This window comes from Diadema setosum, chromosome 12 (assembly GCF_964275005.1).
Source record: "Diadema setosum chromosome 12, eeDiaSeto1, whole genome shotgun sequence".
NCBI lineage: Eukaryota > Metazoa > Echinodermata > Echinoidea > Diadematoida > Diadematidae > Diadema > Diadema setosum.
The window spans coordinates 34,640,229-34,664,844 of NC_092696.1; the positions used below are offsets into that span (position 1 = coordinate 34,640,229).

Consider the following 24,616-nt stretch of genomic DNA (forward strand, 5'->3'; position numbering starts at 1 on the left):
AAGAATGTCTTAAATAAGCCTGTTACAAAAGATGAAATATTGAATATGATAAGGGCTATGCCTAAGGAAAATCCCACGATTTAGACGGTTTGCCTATGGAATTTTATATTGTTTTCTTCAATGATAATTCTGATTTGCTGTTAGGGGAGAGCGGGGTGAGTTGGGACGCGGGTCAAGTGGGACACGTTCTCTGAATCAAAAACTGTTCAACCAATCAGCGATTGGCTTATATGGCTGTCCATCGATTTTCGATGATGATTGAGACGATCTATGTGTAAGGATGCGAGTCAGCTCATAGGATTATGCTTCCTGACATGGCTCCACAGACCAATTCTACTTGTACTGCGGAAGTTGCAGGCAGTGCAAGTATAGGGTTTGTCTGTTTCTTGTAAGCAAGAAGCTTTGGCGTGTCTTACTGCTCTCTTCTCCTCTGCTGCCTGATGTCGCTCTCTCTCAGCAGAATTTGTTTGATCCCTTACAAGATTCCTCCAGTATGTCCGATTTACGGCAACCTTCTCCAGACTATCTGGTGGGATCTTGGCCAGCAAAAGTTGTCTTTTCAAAGTGTCTTTGAAGCGGTGGAGGGGACAGCCAATGGGTCTTCTGCCTGTTTTCAGTTCTCCATAGAGGGTTTGACTTGGCAGACGATTACTATCCATGCGCACAACATGACCTGTCCATCGGAGTTGTGACCTCATGATAGTGGATTCCAAGCTCATCATACCTGCTCTTTGCAGCACTTCCTCGTTAGAGATATGGTCATACCAGCGTATGCCCATGATGCTGCGCAGCTGTCTCTGTAGAACCTTGGGTAGTCGCTTTATGTGACGTTGGTAAAGGACGTAGGTCTCTGACGAATGCAGCAGTGATGGTAAGACAATTGCCCGATACACAGCTATCTTGGTAGACAGTTTTACGCCATGTCTATGCCAAAGTTTGTCTCTCAGCCTGGCAAAGGAGGAGTAAGCTGCTTGAATCCGTTTACTTATCTCTTTGTCAAGGCTGGTGTCATGAGTTACAGTGCTGCCTAGGTATGTGAAACTCTTAGTAGTTGGTAGTGGGCGACCATTGAAGTTTATGGTTGGGTTATGGTATTCAGCTCTAGGAGGAGGTTGGAACATCACTTCTGTCTTTGAAGCGTTGATAGTGAGGACAAAGTCTGCAGCTGCTGTAGAGAAACAGTTGAATGTTCTCTGGAGCCCTGCTTCAGAGTGAGCAACAAAGGCTGAGTCATCAGCATAAAGCAGTTCCTGTACACACACCTCCTCTTCTTTGGTTTTGGCAGACAGACTGCGCAGGTTGAAAAGGTTGCCATCTTGTCTGGTGCGCAACCATACTCCTTCAGCTGGTTGGTCTTTTTTGGCTACCTCCAACACTGCAGCAAGATAGAGAGCGAAGAGTGTGGGTGCTAGGGTGCAGCCTTGCTTGACACCATTGGTTACTGGAAAAGTGTCAGAAAGTTCTCCACCAATAATGACTTGGGCTTCCATGCCTTCATGGAAGAGCTTGATGATGTTGATGAACTTGTCAGGACAGCCATACCTGCCAAGGACTCTCCACAACATGTCTCGGGGGACGCTGTCACAGGCTTTGCGGAAGTCAACAAAGCAGATGTATAGTGGTAGATTCTGCTCACGGCACTTCTCCTGAATCTGTCGTAGTGTGAAAATCATGTCGGTTGTACCACGACTTGGCCTAAAACTACATTGTGACTCAGGAAGGTGTTTCTCTGACAGAGACTGAAGCCGCATCACCAAGATCTTTGCATAGAGCTTCCCAGCGATTGATAGTAGGGTGATTCCTCTATAGTTGCCACACTCATGCCTGTCGCCTTTGTGCTTGTACAATGTAACGATAACGCCATCTTTGAGGTCTTTTGGCAGAGTTTCATTGTTCCATGATTCTGTTATTATGTGCAAGAGCTGTTCTTTGATGCGTATACCCCCAGACTTGAATATTTCTGCAGGTATTCTGTCAATCCATGGAGCTTTACCATTGCTGCATAGTTGAATTGCTCTTTCAAATTCTGCTAAAGTTGGGGGTGCTGATAGAGAATCATCAGTAGGGCGCTGAACACTCTACTCGCTCTATTGCAGCTACATTTAATGTGGGAGTGTTATTCAGGAGCTGGCTGAAATGCTCCACCCATCGATTCATGATGTCACTTTTCTCTGTGCGTAGTACTTTGCCGTCTGAGCTGTTGACTGGTGCAGTGTTGCCTGTTGAAGGGCCATAGACTTTCTTCAGTGCAGTAAAAAGGTTTTTGCTGTCTTTAGCATCATGCAACTGTTGGATTTCGTGTGCCTTGTCAAGCCACCATTGATTCTCTATGTCCCTAAGAGCCTTTTGCAACATGGCTTTTGAGTTCTGGTACTGCAGTTTTGATGAACGGGTACATCTACCCTCAAGTGTCATGAGGTACAGTTTCCTCCGGTTTTCGAGGAGAGCTTGGATTTTACTGTCATTCTCATTAAACCAGTCAGCGTTTCTGCGTTTCGGTTGGCCAATAACCTCAGATGCAGTCTCATACATCTTTGTCTTGAATTCCTCCCAAAGTTCTTCAGTAGAGTTATTCTCTGACATGGAATCATCTAGGATAGTGTCCATCTTTCTTGCTAATTCAATTGAAATTTCTGGGTTGTGCAGGGCAGATACATTTAGTTGTGTACGATGTTTTGCTGCAGTCTTCCGGCGTGGTGGAGACAGCTGTAATTTCAGCTTGGAACGCATAAGTACATGGTCAGTATCACAGTTATCACCCCTCATTGCCCTTGTGCTGCAGACATCCTTGACATCCAGTCTTCGAGTCAGCACATAGTCTAGCAGATGCCAATGCTTAGATCGGGGGTGAGACCATGAGTAGAACCACTTGTCTGGGTTGTTGAAGTATGTGTTGGTCACAGCAAGATCAAACTCTGTACACAATGACAAAAGAAGCTCACCATTGATTTCATCTTCCCTCTGCCAAATTTGCCTAAAGCATTTCCCCAAGCGGCACGATCACTGCCAAGACGAGCATTGAAGTCACCCAGAACAAGGATCTTGTCTGATTTATCGATGGATCTGATGGTTTCAGCAAGAAGGCTGTAGAAATGCTCTTTGATGTCAACATTGTTGGTCAAAGTAGGAGCATAAGCACAGATTATGGTAATATGCTCCTGCTTATCTAAGTTTGCACGTAGTTGAATCAGCCTAGGTGATGTTGCTTTGGGCTGAGAGTGTACATTTCTTAGAAGCTTGTTTGAGATCGCAAAGGCGACTCCAGCCTCACTTGGCCCATCGGGTTGATGACCTGACCAGAAGATAATTATAATGCTGCTCCTTGAGCTGTCCAAAACTCTTCATTCTGGTTTCCTGCAAGGCTGCAATGTCAATACCATATCTGTGCAATTCTCTGTCCAACAGGGCTGAGCGTCGCTCTGGCCTGTCAGACTTCTTCTTGTCAAGTAGAGTACGTACATTCCATGTGGCTACTTTCAGACTGTGTCTTCTTTTGTTGATTCGACCACTGATTTGAAGAACCGATGGGCGTTGTCACCCACCCAGGTTGAAGCTGGGAACACCAGTTGTTTACCCCCACATTACCCCCCCCCCCCCGCATTGCGGGCAGGCTGTGGCATCTCTAAATAGAGCAGCCTGGACGCCGAAGCAGCTGCCTTGCAGACATTGTGTCCCCAAATTGCATGCACCGCACGACCATCTAACTTCGGCCGCCTACGTGTAGACATCTGACTAGCAGCTTCCAGATTCTTAGTCCTGCTGCCGTCGCCATTAATCCATCGCCGCAGGTCTTTCAACACAATATCTGCATACTGGACCATTATAAAAATGGTCAGATAAAGATACACATTAATGGATAGTCTCGCCTTCGCTAAGATTAAAGTGCCAAAAACCGCGCGACTGTTATGTTGACACTCTCAGATCCCTTAGTTCTAGATCCAACGGAACCCGAGGCATGACGGCTGGTGACAAAGGGACCCGGGTTTCCTGACTTGCCTTCTCATACTAGGTTAGATCTTATTCCTAGCAATTCCTAATCGCAAGTAACAACGATTCAAGACTCTATGAGAGAGCGATTGGCTTATATCTGCAATAAGCCCCTAGCAACCATACATCACACTAAGAAAGTCATGCAGTTCGGCAAATTCTAAGTACGTATAAATTGCTATTGAAAATTTTCCCCCCAAAATAAGATTTTTTTGAAATCAGGTTAATTAACCTGTTGTCTTTGTATTCATGATTTCAAGGGCATAATTTAAGCTGGTGGTGAGCCTTATTAATATGCAACTAATATAACTTGCTTTTGACAAATGTCTGCATGGTTACTGAGTAGTCCTACATATTTATGTACTTGTATATGTCATGTGAGGGACAGTTGGGACAACGTGTCCCATTTGTCCCTCATAATACCATTACATGTATTTGGAATTCATACAAAACAAACAGACATATTAAGATGTAAGTTGAATCAAACGATATTTATTACCCCAATTCACAGTTGATGTACTCTGAAAAGAAAATGCAAAGGCCAATAAAGATAATGGAGATACAGCAGGCCTAAGTTTATATTTATTAACTACTGGGCATAATTTGTTCAGGAAACAAAAGCAGTTCAGATTTTCAAACATGTTGTTCAAACTTGTTTTGTTGAAATAAAGATTATTTGAAAGCATGTTTGACTGTTTTCAATACCAATGTTTCATTACGCCTTCCAACTTTGACATTTCTATAGGATGTCCCATTTTACCCCCACCGTCCCATTTCTCCCTTGCCGTTGTCCCACTTGACCCATGGGTGGGTCAAACTCTCCCCCAAAATAAGGGTTTTTTTTCTTTTCATTAACTGCAGAAAATTGAGAACAGTGCCACCCCCAGCTTATGGCTCTTTATGTAACCTACCATATGAACCTTCATGCAAGCCCGAAAGGAAATGTAATCATCTCTTCTATAAAAAGATTATAAGAAGAAAATCGACGAACTTGAAATAATGTCCCACTTCTCCCCGCCCTCCCCTATATTGTATCATAATATAATACTCTTAGTACTCATATAAAAGTGGCCTCTTATCTTCGTCACAAACAAATGGAATAATTACCCTTATACCGAAAAATGAAAGAGATCATTCATTAAACAAGAACTTTCGTCCAATAACATTATTGAATACATATTATAAAATACTGGCAAAAATTGCCAGCAAATCATTTAAAGACTACTATTCAGTCATTAATTCATGATGACCAACAAGGTTTCTTACCTGACAGAAATATCAGTCATAATTATACACTACAATTATTGATGTAATTGATTACTGCGAAAAGAAGGATGTTCCTGGTACAATTTTACTGTTAGATTTTGAAAAAGGCTTTCGACAGAGTGGAACATAAGTTTATGTTCGAGGTGCTGAACAAATTGGGCATGGGTAATATTTTATTCAATGGATAAAAACTCTCTGTAAAATGATCGCATTAATATTGTTATGAACAACGGTTTTGTCGACCAAACTGGTGAAAATGTCCCGTGGTATTTTTCAAGGCGCCCTCCTGTTCTTAAAAAAAAAAAAAAAATTGTACAAGTAGACTTGCCGAGTTCAAACCCAACAACTCGTCATCTTGTCCCAAACAAGTCGCTTTTCCGAGCTCTAACAATTCGTAATATTGTCTTCTTCACTAGTCCCAAACAAGTCAACTTGCCGAGTTTCAACAATTTGTCATCTTGACTTCTTGTCCCAAACAAGTCGACTGCCTTGGTTTCAACAACTCATCACCTTGTCTTCTCGACCTAAGCAAGTTCGTCAAGTTGCCGACTTCCAACAACTTGTTAAATTATTCTCCCCCCCCAAAAAAAAAAAAAAAATCAATTTTCCGAATTTCAACAACTCGATCGTCATATCTTGTCTTCTGGACCTAAAAAAGGCGACTTTCCTAGTTCCAATAACTCGGCACCTTGTCTTCTTAACCTAAACAAGTCGACTTGCCGAGTATCAACAACTAGTCATTTTACTTCTTATCCCAAACAAGTCGACTTGCTGCGTTCCTACAACTCATTTTCTTGTCTTCTTTTCCCAAACAAGCTGACTCGCCAATTCGTCATCTTGTCGTTTTGTCTCAAATAAGTCTACTTGCCGAGTTCAAACAACTCATCATCATGTCTTCTTGTCCAAAACAAGTCGGCTTGCTGAGTTCTAATAACTCGTCATCTTGTCTTCTTGCCCAAACTAAGTCGACTTGCTGAGTTCCAAAAACTCGTCATCTTGTCTTCATGGCGAAAACAAGTCGACTTTCTGAGATCCAACAACTCGTCATATTGCCTTATTGTCCCCAACAAATCGACTTGCTGAGTTTCGACAACTCATCACCTTGTCTTCTCGTCCCAAACAAGTCGACTTGCTTGGGACAACTCATTATCTTGTCTTCTCTTCCAAAATAAATCAACGTGCCGAGTTTCAACAACTCGGCTTCTTGTCTTCTTGACCCAAACAAGTCGACTTGGAAAGTTCCAAGAACTCGGCTTCTCGGCATTTAACCTGTCTTCTCGTCTTCTTATCGCATCATCTGGTTGGCACTTATAAGCTTCCGTATAATCGGTTCCAACGAATTTCGTTACAATATATATATATATATATATATATATATATACATATATATATGGGTGAGAATTTTGAACGACGTGCAATTGCCAGTTTTCGCCCTTTATGACACTCTTTCCCTTAGAACACACCAGGATGATCTAAGAAACCAGATTCTTTCATGTCTCAAAGCCTGATAAATTTAGTTTCAGGAAATGTGTGGTTTGGTTGACTTTTGACTGATACATGTATTTTACATCTGACAGGGACTTAAAGCGTAAAGACGCTATTTTCACAATAATTTTTGTCTTTCAAACCAATTATGGGCCTTTTTTATGGTACGTGGCATCTAATATCTGACTGTGTTCTGGATCTGACATATCATGGGTATGTACCACGAAATTATTAGAAATTTATGAGCACGTATAAAATTACATAGAACAATAATGAAATATCAAAGTCCTAAATAGGCGAACGTCCGTGATACTTTTATTTCTATCGCTGCTGCAAATTCTAATGTCCCAACTGTAATGTATTCGAAAATTTGGTGTTCCACCTAACGTACATATCCTGCAAAAATTGTACGTCTGCTGGCTGTACATGGGACGTAACATTCTTTTATACAAGATTATACTCAGTTTTCGTCACGGACGTGCGTCCGCTATTTACTAATAAAGATCGTAGCCCATTAAACGTGATTGGCGATAATGTTCTGAGTCGTAATCAACTAAGGTCTTGCCACAAGATAACATGTATGTTTCGAGTTTCTGTCCATCTCTTGTCAAATGGGAACCGAAAATGCATTTTTCGACGAACCTCCGAGAAAAAAGAACGTTCGTGATGATTAAAACTTAATCGAATGGGGCACCATCTTGCTTTGATGGCGAAGGTACATTTCACCTTTGGCTCTCTAGCCCAGGAGCTGCATGTCATATTTGGAGCTGACTGGGGCTCGCCTGCAGTTTTTGGACCATACGATTCACCGAAAATCAAGTAAATAATTAATATTTTCTCTGAAAAATCACCTCCTAATCCCTCTCTGAACAATATATATGTTAAAAGGATGTCAAATTTCTTATAATTTGCATTGACAATACCTTTTCAGATTTTTGAAAGAGTTAGGAAGGCTACGCACTGTCTGTCGATTAGTTGCCCGTCCTGGAACATGACCCTAGTAGTAGAACGAACGTCCGTGACAATTTCAGCGAACGTCCGTGACGTATGCAGTCTGACCGATAGGGATAACTTGTCTTAAAAGTGTCCTTTATTCTTTAAAACGTTTAGCTCCAATAGCGAAAAATAAAGTTTTACAAAGTAAACAATGAGCTTATAGAGCAGTAGTTTCCGAATTTTTAAGGCGTTATGTGATCATGATGAACAAACAGCTCAAAATTCACTCGCAATTTTACGCTTGTTTTCCCTCTAATTATATAAAAACAGCTAAACACTGAAAACCAAGTTATAAGAAAATGGAATTTTGCGTAATCTGTAATTTCTGTGCATTTGAATTTCTTTCTGATGAGGTTTTGGAGACAATTCGCACTGTTATAGGTTCTGAAAGTTTCGCTCACGGATGTTCGGTCCGAGACAGGAAATTTCTGATAATTACAAATATATCACTGTATATTAAGTTAATGTTAGTTGAAAAAAAAAAATAATCCAGATCACTGAGTCGCCTATACCCAAAAGTGAAAAACGTTCAGCATGCAATTACCTATGTAATCCCGTGAGATTTTTTTTTTTTTTTTTTTTGGCTAACTTAGTCAATTTTGGGATGCTGAATCCAAAAAACTTTGGCTCCATTTTTTTTCCGACCACGTCTTCAGCCGCCATTTTGAATTTCAAAATGACCGCCATAGCAAACTGTATTTTTATCCATATCCCATTAAGTGCACATTGTAGAAGCTTCAAATTTGGTGTAAAATGCATGGTTGTGATGTCAGACACTCTGGTATATCTTTTTCTGATATTGTGGATTGTTTTGATACAATTAGTAGGCTGCAATCTTGAATTTCAAAATGGCCGCCATAGCACACAGTATTTCGAACCATATCTCATACAGTGAGCGTTGTAGAAGCTTCAAATTTGGTGCAAAATGCATGGTTGTGATGTCAGACACTCTGATATATCATTTTCTGATATTCATGTGGATTAGTTTAATTCAATTTAAAGGCTGCCATCTTGAAATTCAAAATGGCCGCCATAGCGTTTTTACCTGTATCTCATGTTGCAATTATTGTAGGAGCATCAAATTTTCAGTAATGCACATGTTTGTGGTGTCTAACGTTAGTACGGCTGTTTCCTACTGTGGATCATTAGATAGGCCACCATCTTGAAATTCAAGATGGTGGCCATAGAAAAATATATGATACTGTGGTAAGTGTCTTAGATGAATTTGCGAAAGTTGTCCTAGTTAGAACGAATTTATTTTCAGCTCACGCAGAACAACAGCCATCTCTTAATTCAAAATGGCCGCCATAAATTCAGACTGTAAGGACGAGGTTCCAATGACGTCACCAAGCCATCCTGAGGGGCAAAAACTGCGTGAGGGGGTGGGGGAGGGGAGGGGGTCCTATACCACTTCCCATAAGTTTGGGCAAGCGTGTAGGCCTAAGCGTTACATCATCCCACGTCCCATAATAGCCAAGCGGATATGTGGTTCGCGTACAAGCGATTTGTTTTTGCCTCTCAGGCAAAACATTATTTGGTGTCGTTGAACCTCGTTAATAGTTGAAGAGTTTGTTTGCAAAAACCGATAAGTCCATATTTGTCAAATGGAGATATTTGCGATTAAAGGTCAAGAAAAATAAGAGAATAATAAGAAAATTTTTGCTTCTTTTGACCATAACTACAAAAAATGTACCTTTATGTGTAGTGACCAAGATATCATTTGAAAGGTATTATTTTGTATTTTATGACAGATACCGTACTTCAAAAACTTCAAAAATGGACTTATCGGTTTTTGCAAACAAACTCTTCAGTTATATTTATTCCAAAAAGTATTTGTACAAAAGCAAGTATTGATACGATTTAAGGTGAACTTCAAAAACTTGATGCTGCCTCAAGAGAATGAAGACATACAAGGAAGAGTCTCGCAATGGCAAGAATGCCATGGTCATCCTAGCAGACATCCCATTCACAAGCTTGTTTGTTGACTACAAAATGAAACAACTCATCAGGGAGCTCATAATTGCTGAATGTATTTCTGGAATAACACAGAATGAATAAGGAATGCCAATGGGGAGGTTTTTCCTGATTGCTCTTGTGTGGGTCATCCTCAATCAAGACTTCCAAGATGCTTACTGCTGTACCGCCACTGATTCTAAAACTATCAATACAAAGAGCAATAATAGCTCAGTTCTGTGGCACTTTGGCTGCATCAGAATTCCTCAACAATTCAGAACACCATCTAACGAGGGTAATCTAAAAAAATTGTCAATGCATTTACACTGATGAATGTGGTGTTTGGTTATCAGGTATCCCACATTCAAGGAGGATATTCTAGAAAGAGATGGAAAGGGAAGTTTTCATGTTCTGTACAAAGAATTTGTATCTGAAAGAATTTAAAAAAAAAAAATCAGTCTGGGATATTATGAGAAAGACCAGACATTCCGCTCTTGCAATGAATACACCTACCTTCTTATAACACTTCTACCGGTACAACAGTCTGATATACCTGTCATTATTCAGTCATTACTGGACGATGCGATTATCGGAAGTTATAAGTTCTACTGTTCTAAGTAATTCCACAATCACTCTTCATCTCACAATTTTATGGCATTCTCCTCATTCTCACTAACAAAGGTTCATTTTTGATACCCATGCCTTGGAAACCCACAAAACTGAGCCAAATAATCAGCCTCAAAGTTGATCAGTCAATTCCATCTAACACAGAACGGGGAAAAAAGATACAAAGGGTTCATCAAAGATGCCATGGGAGCTGTCACCCATCACAACGAGGAAGCAGATATCCTCATTCCATTGCATGTATTAGATGCTACCTCAAGAGCAACAGGGAATTTCAGAGATATTGATGATTATTACGTATAGACACTGAAATTTTCATTCTCCTGGTGGATCTTTGCTTTACTTTTAATACCGAATCGCATGTTGTCTGCCCAACCACTGGAAAAGGAGATGATAAAGTACAATTTACATTGTTGAGAGATTATGTTCTGCAATTTGTTGCAAAAAAACAAAGGTCTGCTTGGTCATGCCTTTAATGGCGCAGGCTGAAGTTGAAAATGTGATAATGTCTCAAAGAGCAGATGGATCAAGAATTTTCTAAACCTTGAATCATGCAGAATGTGCAATGACACAGTCCATGCCTTCCAGAAGTTGGGAGTGGATGACTTCAACCTGGACAATCTCCCGCTTTGTTCTCTTAGAGTCTTGATACAACACATCCAGAGAACAAACCGCGTAAACCTTCACAACCTAATTTGTGCCTCTACTTACAGGGGAATATAATACGGTACATTGTAGTTATTTTCAGTGGATATACATAAATTGTGCAATTAAATGCTTTGAGCTTCCTACACCAACGGTAGCCACAGAATTCATTATCATGTTCATATGGCAAGAAATGCAAAAGTCATTGTTTCTGGAAGAATTTAGAACCAATTCTCCCCTGTGTACAGCCCTGTACAAGTTCCATGACTCCAAAAACACATGCAGGGAATGAGCCTAGAACACATTAACTATTACAGTGAATTTCCGATAAATTTTCGAGTACACGGCTGGTATTGTTTATTTTTAAAAACTCTACAAACAAATCGTCTAAAATGGGGGCATTTAGTCACTCACACACAGTTATTTAGGCTCTTTTGAAAGTCATTTGCTTTGACACCAGAATCACATGTTTTCTCATTCGCAAGTTTTACCCAAATGCAATGTTCTTAAGGGAATGTTACCCATGGCAGCCATTTTGCATTTCAACATGGTAGTGTACCTACAGGAAGCAGTCCCGCCTATGCAATAATAATATCATTGAAGTGATTGACTTACACATACAAGTGTAGGTCCTACATGAAAGTGCTCCAGCATGCTTGAGTTTGCAGGGTAAAGATCTTACAGCACCAAATATGGGTCGAAATCCATCTTGAATTTCAAGAGTGGCAGCCAATGCGAATAATCCATTATTACAGAATGTATATAATCATGTGTGTGTGTGTGTGTGTGTGTGTGTGTGTGTGTGTGTAAAAGAATGTACAATGTACACCACCATAAATATTGATATGCCTAAAAGTTGCTTGTAACCACAGATAGGCCTATTAGCTGAAAATCAGCCATTTTTGAATGATAAAATGGCAGCCTCAAAAATGATCTGCAATTTTAGGGAGGGGATCAAAGTGCATCTGAATGTTCAACATCATGAGCCTAGTTTTTGCCCGAAATGTGAACTTTCTGTATTGTTTACAACATGAAATGTGGGTCAAAATATACATTCTGGTATGGCGGCCATTTTGAACTTCAAGATGGCCACCTATAACATCAACATGGACCATCATTTCAGAAAAAGATATTTCAAAAAGTCTGATAGTATAAGCATGGTCTTTGCCCAAAGTTAGAACCTTACACACTGCATACGATATGTGATATAGGCCCAACTACATTTGCTATGGTGGCCATTCTGAATTTCAAGATGGCCGCCAACCAAAATGATCCATCATTTAAAACCGAAATTTTTATATTAGCATGTCTGACATCATAAGCATGCTTTTTGCCCCAAATTTATACTTTCCATAATGCTTAAAACCTGAGATACAGGTAAATATACATTTAGCTATGGCGGCCATTTTGAACTTCAAGATGGCTGCTCTCAAATTGTATCAAAACAATCTACAATATCAGGAAATGGTTTATCAGAATGTCTGACATCATAAACATGCTTTTTGCCCCACATTTATACTGTCCATAATGGTTACAACCTGAGATACAGGTAAAAATATATTTAGCTATGGCGGCCATTTTAAATTTCAAGATGGCAGCCCTCAAACTGTATCAAAACAATCTGTAATATCATGAAATGGTTTATCAGAATGTCTGACATCATAAACATGCTTTTTGCATCAAATTTGAACCTTCTATGCTGCTCACATTATGAGAACTGGGTCAAAATACAGTTTGCTATGGCGGCCACTTTGAAATTCAAAATGGCGGCTGAAGACGTGGTCTAAAAAAATTGAACCAAAGTTTTTTGGATTCAGCACCCCCAAATTGACCAAGTTAGCTTAAAAAAAAGAATCAATTTTGACACGAAAATCTCACGGGATCCAATATTTCGACATAGCAGACCGTACTGGCATGTGTCAAGAAGAAACGTAAAAGTTTCAAAAGGACGTGGAAGCAGTTGAATGAAAATGAGAAGAAACAGAGAAGGGATCGAACTCCAACACACAGAGAAAAGAATTGCCAGTGCAGTCCCGTTATACCGAATTCCTCTGGAGGAGCTTTTTTCTTTTGTTTATTTATTTTTTATTCATCGAAATGTCGTCATAAGCGTACAAAAAGAATGCAGTTTAGAATTATAGTCTGATGAAAACACGCAAATTCTCCGTTAATCATGACATGGTGTTTTTTATACTCATCAATGAAAAGCAATGTTAATTTGCAATTCTGCCCCAGATGTTTTTTTTTTTTTTATTTTACATTTAAGAGACAGAGAGATCGTCAAGTTGTTTGTGCTTTTGTGCATATTTTGAAAACATGTTAAAAAGTGATGATTTAGTAATAGGTTTAGGGTCGCACTTTGATACCCTCGCTCTTCCAAAAATTCGTTACTCCGAATGTCCAAAGGTTTGTTATTCCGAAAATGAAATAAAAGTTTCGTAGTTAATTCAGGGCGTTTCTTATTAAAAATGTTCTTATTCCAAAAGTTTGTTATTCCGAAAATGAAATATTAAAGATAATAAAAAGTTTTGGTACCTCAAAAGTGTCCTTGAATTTCCTTGTCTTAGTTTGTGTTTCAGGTTAAAGTACCTTTCATATAACTAACACTGTGAGACTTACTCGCCCCAAAGTGCTCTCATGTCTTAGTAATCATGCAATTAACTGCGATCAGCAGCCCCATACGCATAGCGACCAGCAGTCCCATACGCATAGCGTAATCGGGCTTCGCATTGTAGCATTCAGGATCATGACAGATTTAGTATCGCAGGGTAAATGTCAACTTAAAATCCCATAAATTCTTCAATTTGAAGACTTACCAATTAACTTCAAGTATTGAAAACAGGCTTCGGGCAACGTTTGGTTCTGCCTATAGTCCCTTTCTGTTCGAATTGATGACTGAATGTGACTCGGTCGACAGGACCTTAGGAGAGCTACATACAGTACACTGAATACTACAGCCAGTGCATGCGAACACATCACATGCACACAAATTTCAAATCCATGAACGGATAAGATGTTTGTGTGCGCATGCGCTGGCCATGGTATCCAGTGTATGTAGCTCTCCCAAGGTCCTCTCGACCGAGTCACATTCAGTCATCAATTCGAACAGAAAGGGACTATTGGCAGAACCAAACGTTGTTCGAAGCCTGTTTTCAATACTTCAACTTAATTGGTAAGTCTTTAAATCGAAATTTTTTTTGGATTTTAAGTTGCATTTACCCGCGATACTAATTCTGTCATGATCCTGAATGCTACATTGCGAAGCCCCATTACGCTATGCGTATTGGGCTGCTGGTCGCAGTTAGCTATGCGTACAATGGGCTGCACGCTGCTGGTCGCAGTCAGTGGTTTCGTACAATATTTATCGACGCTGGTCAGCGTCGGCTCTGGTACGAAACCATTATTGCATGATTACTAAGACATGAGAGCACTTTGGGGCGAGTAATTCTCACAGACAACGTACTTTAACATGAAACACAAACCAAGACAAGGAAATTCAGGGAAGCTTTTGAGGTACCAAAACTTGTTATTATCTTTAAGGTTCACTATTCGTTAGGTCCGTTCTTCTAAATGTGGAATGGGCCTGATTTTAGTTTAGGTAAAAGCGATTATTATGATGTTTTGAAATCTCTTGGATTTGGTTGTTAATTTGTTTCTCCACATTTGGATGAACGGACCTGATTTTTCAGGTTCCAATCAACAAACCTTCTGCGATTCCTATCATTTACCGAATAAAAAAGCTTCATGATTATACGAACCTTAATCAATTTTCGGATTAACAAACCGTAGGAATAGCGAGCCTTCGAAATGACCCGCTACAAAATGTATGTTATAACAAACCACATTTTATAATATCGAAGTCGTAAACATCCATCCAAGTATATGGACTTACTGTGTCATGTTATGACGAAACTTTGGAGTATCGAGCCTTATATCATTTCTGATTAATATAATAACACAAATTCTCCTCGGTAACAGTATGTAACACACAGGAGCAAACGCAGAGGGATTTTTTCCAATGCGCATCGTATTCGTTTGCCCTCCCCAGCTAAACTTCATACTTCGAAAACGGAGCACATTTGTTTTGTTTTTCTATGTCAATTCTTTGTCATATTTAGCTTTGACCATGTTCGTTATAAGCAAAATTTGTATTGTAGACTTTAGATAATAAATTTAGTACCTGAATCTTTACTTCGTGATTACGAAATTTTGATAAATATATTTATTCTCAAGGATGCACACTGTTAAAAAAAAAAAATCAACAAGGTTGTTTAAAATTTTAAACAACCACAAGTTAACCGGTGAATCGCTCAACTGTTGTTTAAAAATTAAACAACACGTAGTTGTTTAAACTTTTAACCCTTTGTTGTTTAAAAATTCTAAACAACTGTTGTTTAAAAGAAATTTAAACAACTGCGTTGTTTAAAAATTTAAACAACTGTTGTTTAAAAGTCATTTTATACAACTGGGTTGTTTAAAAAAAGTTGTTTAAAAGTCTAAACAACTGTTGTTTAAATGTAATTTTATACAACTGAGTTGTTTAAAAAAAGTTGTTTAAAACTCTAAACAACTGTTGTTTAAAAGTCATTTTATACAACCGGGTTGTTTAAAAGTAATTTTATACAACTGGGTTGTTTAAAGCAATTATTAAATATTCATGTTTAGAATTTAAACAGTTCTTAATCCCATATTACTGTACAACTCACTTGTATATAAGCACAATAACACAAATGTTTATCTTTTTGACCAATTATATATTTCAGCACATTTTCACTGTCTATATCACTGACAGCGTATCATTAGAAAACCTTCAATCGGTCACTATAACATGCGTTTGGAAATCTCATAAGCGAAGCATACGGGAATGGCCCTCTAAGGATTTGCTTTTCTGTCCCAATACTGTACTTTGTTGCCCCACTAAGACAATATTACTAAAGGTATTGCACTACACAGCTTGTCTATCATTTTTAACAATGTTCAATTTGATGTAACAACATTTTGAATCATTTCAGTTGCAATGCTTTTGGGGAACATCTGCAATAGTAAGTCAGGGGTTATTAGATTATATTTCCTTGACAGTACAATGATGACTGTAAATATACTGCAGATGGAGAAACCATTCACATTAAGAAATAAGTTTTATCTCTTGTGAAAATTCTACTCCATACCTATATTCAGCATATCTGAACAGACAAAATAACATATACAGTACATTGTAATTATAATGAAACTTACTCCTGTTTAGTCATACCTGCTACCATGAACACATAGTTGTTTTTTTTTTTTTTTCATAACTGGGATGTGCCAAGTACAGCACATCTGTCCAGCAAAGATCATCTCTGTCACTCCTGTGATAGAGATGGCAGTAATGAAGATTACTCTATATACAATGAAATAAATTCATAATGGAAATATACATTCTACGAAACATCTTGAATTTTATGAAGGCCACATTCAGTACAGAGTGTCACCTCCATTATGCTCAAGAGATATGAGGTTTTAATTTCACAATTGCTATATTTCTGAAAATTGACTGTCATGCTTCAGTATAAACCTGTGAAGATCTTGCCCAATATTTCATTAAGTCACTACTATGCAAAATGCCCTTTTTAATTCATTTCTAGCCCATCTTTATCACAAGTTTTCGAGGGCCAACATTATCCACTGATAGAACAATCTTCTCATGACCTTTGATCTTTCCATGTGACATGTATCCATTACTTATTGAGTTATAAACAAATAAAACATAGATACCAAACCTTTGCTTTGACGAATGACCTAAAGTCAACTTTGTCAATTAAACTTCTGATGACCATGAAAATCTCATTCTATGCATCTAATCTTCCTGATTTGAAGAGTTCAGGTATGTCCTGATCTCTCTCACAGAATTGGACGTCACTTTACCAGGCATTTTGTACACAACTGTCTCCAAGAACTGTCAGGCAGCAAAACATTGAGCCTGGTACTCTACATCTAGGACATAATGCACTTTGAATGCACAGTCCACAGCCTTTGTCAAAGTTGGAAACAAGAATCCCTGTCTCTCTACAATAGGGAGTTTTCGCAAGCACAACGCGGCCTGGAGTTAAGCGTGTCGTGGGCGAAATTTGCTTCTGCACATGATCAAATCCGAGGAACGTCCTGTCCGGGGGAAAACGAGTACGGTACTTGGCCAAACTAGCGTTCGGTCCCGATGCTGGGCAGGAGTGAGCCAGCCAGTCAGCCAACCAATCAGCGATCTTGTCGCCACGCCTCCGTCCTGCACAGGAAAGCAAAACTGCATAGATATGGGGACGGGAGTCACAGTACGGGGACTGTCACAAGTGATTGCTTCCTCGTATTCTCGGTCTTCGCGTCGTCGTGTAGCCAAAACTTCCTAATGACAAAGGTTTGCAGTGGCTTCTTCCAGGATCCTCCCATCAGCAAGATGAAGGGCTGTGGTCTCTGCTTCCTGTCAATTTGTCCAATGTAGAAAGCCAGGTCTGTGCCCTCCTGTAAAATGAAATGGAATTGGAAAAGAAACATGCATAACTATACATCTCGATAAAATCTTGAAATAATCTACGCAGAAATGTTGGGTTGAGGCATTGGTATAATGAGGTCCATCAGAACAGATATATTTCCCACACCTCTCCAATGTTCAAGGTAGAGTTCATAATAAAGTGTCTGGCCAAATTATGCAACATTTCATTTGCAAACATATACCCTAAATTGGGTATTTTATGTAATATATAACATCCATGTACTACATAAAATTCTATTCTTGCAAGGGCTAACCATAACCTCGCTGAATGAATTTTCAACTGTGTGGCCTATGGGAACTTCTGAAAGGCAATTAACTTTATTGCTGGCAAGCCCAGGCAAAAAGTATTATCAAACAAAAACTACTTCTGAATTGCATTTCATTACTTTGGGTAAGTTACTCTTTCCAATACTAGTAGTATAACAATTTTATCCACTTACATTGTAGGAACATTAAGGAGTATGCGAGGTCTTTTTTCTTTTTGGTATGGGGGGGGGGGGGGGAGAGACATCCTGTATCACATTGGATGTATATGAGTGGTACGTGATATATTTCCAGCATCTTGCTGAATATAATGATACCATAGGTCAAGTGCAATATTTATTGACGAATGGAATATTCCTTATTGGCGACATTTGGGACCAATTTTGCATTTCATGCGAATTTTTTCCCCTTTTTATCGAAATGAAAAGGACATATTGATATTGGACAAGTGTGTGATTGAGCAGTCAGGCACAAAATAAAGTAAATATGTATGTTGACTATGTAATATAAGATTTTTTTTCATTAAAAAAAATATTGTGATTCACAGCATACATTAGCAACATAGTAAATTTGCATAAATATGTAGAATCCATGGACTAAACTAACAAATGAAACAGCATAAACTGGGAATTTCTGTAACTATGGACCACAGCTTGATGATTTTTATATTTTGTATTGCAATGTCAAAGTCCATCTCATCATTTTAATAAGAGGGCAACACATCACTTGTTTTAGAAGATTAGCCTCCGAACAGTTAGGTACTTACAGGTTGAAAGTCGTAGAATAACTCCAACGACTCCTGAAAGGAGCACTTGCCCCACACCCTCGCAGTCCAGCCTCGGCAAACTAGCAGCAGCATGCTGAATGCAAGCATCTCTTTTTCCTCTGTGGAGCAAAATGTATGACACAGGGGGAGTATTTTTAATGATAAGTACAAATATACCCTTTAAAAATATTTACACAATCAAGGCTGATAAAGAGAAATGCTGACAAGTATCAGCTCATATTCAGATGCTGGCTTATGTACTTATATTGTACTTGATTGCAACCGGTATTACTAACTGGGGGGGGGGGGAGCTGTTTTAAAGTTGTTTGGAGGGTATTGTAGAAAATACTACTCATTTTGAATGAGGGACTTATTCTGGCAACGGCATTTACTACCAAGACGGGCAAGTAATTGTGGATGAGTAGAGCCAAACTTGTAAGGCCAAGCATTAGAATTACAATGCTGTAATAATCATCATGCTATTCTATAAGCAGAAATAAGAGTTACCATGAACTTGGATGAAAGAAAGTTGAATGGTGTTGACAGCCAGTGCCTTAATAAGAATAATCTTGCACTACTGTTAAGTGCTTAACAAAGACTATTGCAATATGAATGACATTTGGGCTTTTGCAGGAGGTTCATTCATATTCTGGCATTGCATAAAGCAAGATCAGTTAATATGCATATATCTTAATTAGATTGGCAAGATCAAGGGATGTTCAAGGTCCAGTGATTTTTACTCCAAGTAGTAGGAAAAAGAATGCAAAAACTTTAATAGTTCATAAAAGACTTCTCTGTTAATGTTATCCTATAATGACAAAAGCTTGATTATCATGTGAGTTGATCAGGCAGTGGAGAAGAAAAGGGGAATGGTAGATGAAGGAGGCAAGGACAAACCGTAGAGAAGTTTCAGTGTACATGAACTGTGTGGCCGTGGGGTGCTATAATGTGAGAGAGGGGCAGGAGGCAGCCTCTCCCAAATAATTGTCCAAGCTGTAGTTAAAGTCATTAAAGCTGCACTACCGCATGTGATACAAGGAGAGAAAGAAGCTTGTATGAGCACAATTAAAGATGTTCTGAATCCACATGTCATCTCTTGAGGATTCAGTTCCAGCAGGACGAGGTCCAACATGAGCTAAGGCGGGACAATATCTGCCTGACTGGCCTGCCAGAGGGGGCTGAGGAGACAGAGGAAGAGCTTACTGAGGGCGAGTCAAATGTTGCCAAGGAAGTTGGCTTAGACATTTGGAAAGAGGACATCTCATCTTCATGATCTTGTCATCATCGTGGGGAAAAGGCAAGAAGGAAAGAGCAGGCAGATCAAAGTCCACTTTATTGCAAACAAAAGGAACAAACTGTATTCTGGGCATTCTAGTCTGAAAGGAAAAGAGAACATGAAAAGTGTGTACATCAATGAAGATCTAAAGACATGCAATGTGTCACTCGATCAGTGCATGATAAATGCCAAGGAAGCCCATGATGTCGAATCGGCAACAAAACCAAATACGGGAACATGACATGCAAGTTGAATGATGGACAAAGCAGAGTCATCAAGAGCCCGGATGATCTCTTTGATTTAGGGATTGGCTTTGAAATTACAGATCCACTTCAGTTTTTGCAGGTTTTTGCGAAAGTCTTAGAAATTAATTAACAAGCATTGAATGAATTTCTCGGTCTAACAATTTTTTTTTAATAGTCATGTACATACTGTAAGTATTTTGTTAATGTTGTTAATAAATTCACCTCAACTCAAATGCAAAAAAGGAAAGGGTGGTACTGGGGCTGTAGATTAGAATCTCTTCACAGAGCAATACTATTCAAAATGTACCTTGGGAAAGGCCATCGGTGTCACCCATGTGACGAATAAGCAGCGTTTGCTACGATGGACATCTTGATTCCCCATACTAGAGTACTTTGTCAGCATACATGGCCATGCTGCAAACATCCTGTCTTCAGCCATGATCTCCTGGCTGAAGTCTTGCTTGATCTGTACAAATTAGGGAACAAGATTGCATTTGTAATCATATTAAGGGTGGCCCAGAAAGAATGCTATAAACCAAATGGAAAAAAAATATAATACTAAAGTTAATAACAAAAACATAAATGATGGAGTGAATTATGCATGACCATTAGCTTCTGCAAAAATATTCATTCTATAAACATTTTTCTCACAAGTTTGTGTGAATTTGCACAATGTGCTTCGTTTGGCATGGAAATCTTGACAGACTGAGAAGAAAGCTCCTAATCTTTGCATAGAAACTTATTCGAAAGTGACAAAAGTGCCAAAAATTGGTTCCAAACAACCTACCTACACGAAAGAAATAGAACTCTACTATTAAAGGTGGTATATTACCTGTATTACTACAGGCAATACGTGTGGTGCATAGACTATATTGTGCGTTAAAAACACCACAATCTGTTTTCTGTCTTTATCTTCATTTTCTATATAGGGTTTTAGGCCTTTTTTTTTTTCTGCTGGAAGCTTACGTAGACCTTAATTCATCGAGCATCATTGATGGCAATGATGCTCAGTAAAGAATGAATTGCTCCAGCAAAAGTAGCAGAACTTAACTTGCACTTTAGTATTGGATTTTAGGGGGTTCATTACGTTTACAGTAGATTTTGGTTGTAGGGTTGGACCTACTTGTACTACTCATCGACCGCCTAATGTTTATTTGCTTGATAAGAATATATATTTAACACTGAAATTCATGCAAAAAACTTGACCTACGTGATTGAGAAAATCCAGAGCTAGGCTATCAAATGCCTTTGTTCCCTTTTCGATTCGAAGTTTCAGTGCAAAAATATCGCCGTCGAATTCAACTTGCGTGGCCTCGTTTCAGCTCCCCGCGGTAACGCTCCTTATTGAGATCGACCGCTGTTTTTGCATTGACAATGCACGCAAACCAAGTTGTATTGAACACCGTGTTGTACGAAGCTTTTTAGAAACTTCCATAGACATTACATTACGATTCGGTGAAAATATTCATTCGAAATTTTGTCCTTGATTAAAACCATTAACTTTGTTAATGAACGGTGAATTTTCGCATTTTCCCACACCATCCTCATCAACATGCAGTCAAAGCCAATCCATTTTTATGTGCTTTGCGTGCAGTGAAGTGCGTACTAAGCGTTCAGTGCGCCAATTACTGAGTAATACACGGTCGGTTTATTACATACAAGAGGGTGGTCGATGTAGTAGGGCTATCATACAGCCGACCATAAGTTCTAAATTATGAGGTAGGAAGTGATCGAGACTCACAGGTCATTGTGTAATTGAACTTAGCAGCACTAGCACAGCAGTCTAAAATATAGGCCCTAGCCCTTGACTAGGCCCTAGCATTGCCCAGCTAGGCCCTATAACCGTCACGATAGACCCACTATGCCTAACTAACTTGTTAGATTTCTACATTATCGAACTCGGACACTGCGCCTATAATTGTGCATGATGTGATACGGTGCCAGCTGTTACTGTTCAGATAGAACTACAACGAATAGGCTACTGTACTGACTACTGTGTCAACAATGGGAATATTCCATACGCTGATTTAGATGATTAGTTTTTGTAAAAGAAATTCGTATTTTATGTGAAGTTTTGAAAATGTATGTAAGGATTGAATTATGCAAGTGTTTATACAAGCACGAATTGGTTGAAAAACATAATGTTTACGTACCGGTACAGATGCGACGACCTAACTTAACATTACAGTTTGTTAGATCTAACGTTACATGCATGAAGGCGAGGCGTAGCGCAGCCCGCCCAGCCAAGAACCCAAAGCGGTTTAGCCGTGACTAGCTTCATACATCATGCAAATTACAGATCTCGATGGGCATGAAGCGATGTATATACAATCAGTTAAATAAATAAATACCTTGGAATGACTGGCAAAGTTCTTCTGTAGCTAGATCCCATTTGCTGAGAATGTTCGTACGTAACTCCATATAGCTGCATTGCAGTCATCGTCACCGCCGTCCATCATGATGAATAGCCGCGCTACAGTATAGCAATATACGTACATAAACGTGTGATGTTATAGTAAGGGTACTAGGTCTCGCGCAGGGACCTAATGATCGCGCATAGCGTAACTGCGTATAGCAAGCGATATTACGCGTAGGACTAAGCGCGAAATTTGCCGATACGCCCATGGAATAAACATACCTGACTTACCGCCCAACATGAGAAGGAAGCAGGTAAGAAATTTTGATTTCCAACAAATTTTCCACTAAATTTCCAATTTTTTACCTTGTACAAACCTACCTTCCCTTAAAATCTGTTCTAAGGATGTTGTAGCCTAGACGTGTCGTCTCGCTTGTCTCGTTCGTAGTCGATAGAATTCGTAATTTGTTCGATCGATCGTTTACCACGTGACGTCATCATACACACGAACAATGTATGCTGCCAGCTACGCTGAAATACTGTTAATAAATGTTGTTTTAAGTCAAATTTTAACACAACGATTATGATATTACAAAGGAATAAATATTTCAGTCTATCGAAGTTGAAGTGCGATTTCAATTCAAATTTGCTTGTGATTTCTTGCGCTAACTTGTGATATATTTGTGACAGGGGAGGGCCATATGATACTGAAGAAAACAAATTAGATGAGAGTGTGACAAATGGGTGACGAAAATGAGAGGGTGACGAATGGGTAAGCACACACACAAACACACACACACACACACAAAATATATGTTCATATTTTACTTTTTTCCATTTTATATTACGTGTATATTATTGGTTAAAGTGATTAGAAATATTGTAAGTAAACTTTATAAATGAAAATCATTAACGATTATGAAAATATCAATGATAAAAATAATGATAATAAGAATGATAAAATGATGGTGGTGGAAGTGATAGTAATAATAATGAAAATGATGATGATTATGATGATCGATGATGGTGGTGGTGATAATAGTAATAATGATAATAATAATAACAATAATAAGAAGAAGAAGAAGAACACATATGATAATAATAATAATAATAATAATAATAATAATAATACATATAATGATAATAACAATAATATACGCAAGTTAGGTAAAACTCCTGTTGCTTATAACAGGGACAAATTTAATATCAAGTGAAAAAATATTCTACGAAAGCCGGAGCACGTTACAGCCGCAGAGGGGCAGACACTTTCACGCATGAAACTACAGAGGGCAGCTGCGCGATCTTTACATACCCCGAGAAATTGAACGCATAAAAACAAGGAAAAGTAGAAATTACGCGGTGCGTAATATATGTCCCCGCCGGAAGTAGCATTTAGTAGCACAATGTACAATATAGGTAAAAAGATCAAGGTCAAAGGTCAAAGAAGTCAAAGGTCAAAATTTTGAAGCCCTCACCTAGTGCCATCACATAAGGCAAACGGAATCGAAATCGGGTTAGAAATGGGGAAGGAGTAGCATTTTGTAGCCAATGTACAATGTAGGTAAAAACTCAAGGTCAAAGGTCAAAGAAGTCAAAGGTCATAATTCTGTGTAGAAGTTTTGAAGCCCTCACCTAGTGCCATCACATAAAGCAAACGGAATCGAAATCGGGTTAGAAATGGCGAAGGAGTAGCATTTGGTAGTAATATGTACAATACAGGTCAAAAATCAAGGTCAGAGGTCAAAGAAGTCAAAGGTCAAAATTCTGTGTAGAAGTTTTGAAGCCCTCACCTAGTGCCATCACATAAAGCAAACGGAATCGAAATCGGGTTAGAAATGGCGAAGGAGTAGCATTTTGTAGGCAATGTACAATATAGGTCAAAAATCAAGGTCAAAGGTCAAAGAAGTCAAAGGTCAAAATTCTGTGTAGAAGTTTTGAAGCCCTCACCTAGTGCCATCATATAAAGCAAACGGAATCAAAATCGGGTTAGAAATGGCGAAGGAGTAGCATTTTGAAGCAAAATGTACAATATAGGTCAAAGGTCAAGGTCAAAGGTCACAACTGAAATTCTGTATAGAAGTTTCAAAGCTCTCATGTAGTGCTATCATATAAAGCAAACAGAATCAAAATCGGGTTAGAAATGGCGAAGGAGTAGCATTTTGAACATTTTGATCACACACGGACGCACGGACGGACGCACGGACGGACGCACGGACGGACACACGGACAC

At 38.9% G+C, this 24,616-nt stretch overlaps 2 protein-coding genes across 2 annotated transcripts; both read right to left on the reverse strand.

The window, feature by feature from the left end:
* Positions 1–2,058: 2,058 nt before the first annotated feature.
* LOC140235908 (uncharacterized) lies at positions 2,059–3,821 on the reverse strand. Its single transcript, XM_072315899.1, has 2 exons — positions 3,719–3,821; positions 2,059–2,915 (listed from the first exon to the last, which is right to left on the reverse strand). The coding sequence occupies exons 1-2, from the start codon at positions 3,819–3,821 to the stop codon at positions 2,059–2,061; spliced, it is 960 nt and encodes a 319-aa protein (XP_072172000.1).
* Positions 3,822–15,770: 11,949 nt separating this feature from the next.
* LOC140236108 (uncharacterized) lies at positions 15,771–22,428 on the reverse strand. Its single transcript, XM_072316079.1, has 4 exons — positions 22,382–22,428; positions 20,338–20,496; positions 18,510–18,628; positions 15,771–17,448 (listed from the first exon to the last, which is right to left on the reverse strand). Exons 2-4 carry the CDS (start codon positions 20,363–20,365, stop codon positions 17,257–17,259), a joined length of 339 nt encoding a protein of 112 aa, XP_072172180.1. The 5' UTR covers positions 20,366–20,496; positions 22,382–22,428; the 3' UTR covers positions 15,771–17,256.
* Between the last annotated feature and the right edge of the window lie 2,188 nt (positions 22,429–24,616).

Coding starts and splice junctions, on each gene's coding strand:
- LOC140235908 (XM_072315899.1), bottom strand. CDS start 3,821: ATGGTCCAGTATGCAGATATTGTGTTGAAAGACCTGCGGCGATGGATT. Junction 2,916..3,718: donor TGCTAGTCAGATGTCTACAC/GTAGGCGGCCGA, acceptor CATTGTGTACAG/AGTTTGATCTTGCTGTGACC.
- LOC140236108 (XM_072316079.1), bottom strand. CDS start 20,365: ATGGGTGACACCGATGGCCTTTCCCAAG. Junction 18,629..20,337: donor CACCGATGGCCTTTCCCAAG/GTACATTTTGAA, acceptor TTTGCTCCACAG/AGGAAAAAGAGATGCTTGCA. Junction 17,449..18,509: donor TATTCTACGACTTTCAACCT/GTAAGTACCTAA, acceptor TTCATTTTACAG/GAGGGCACAGACCTGGCTTT.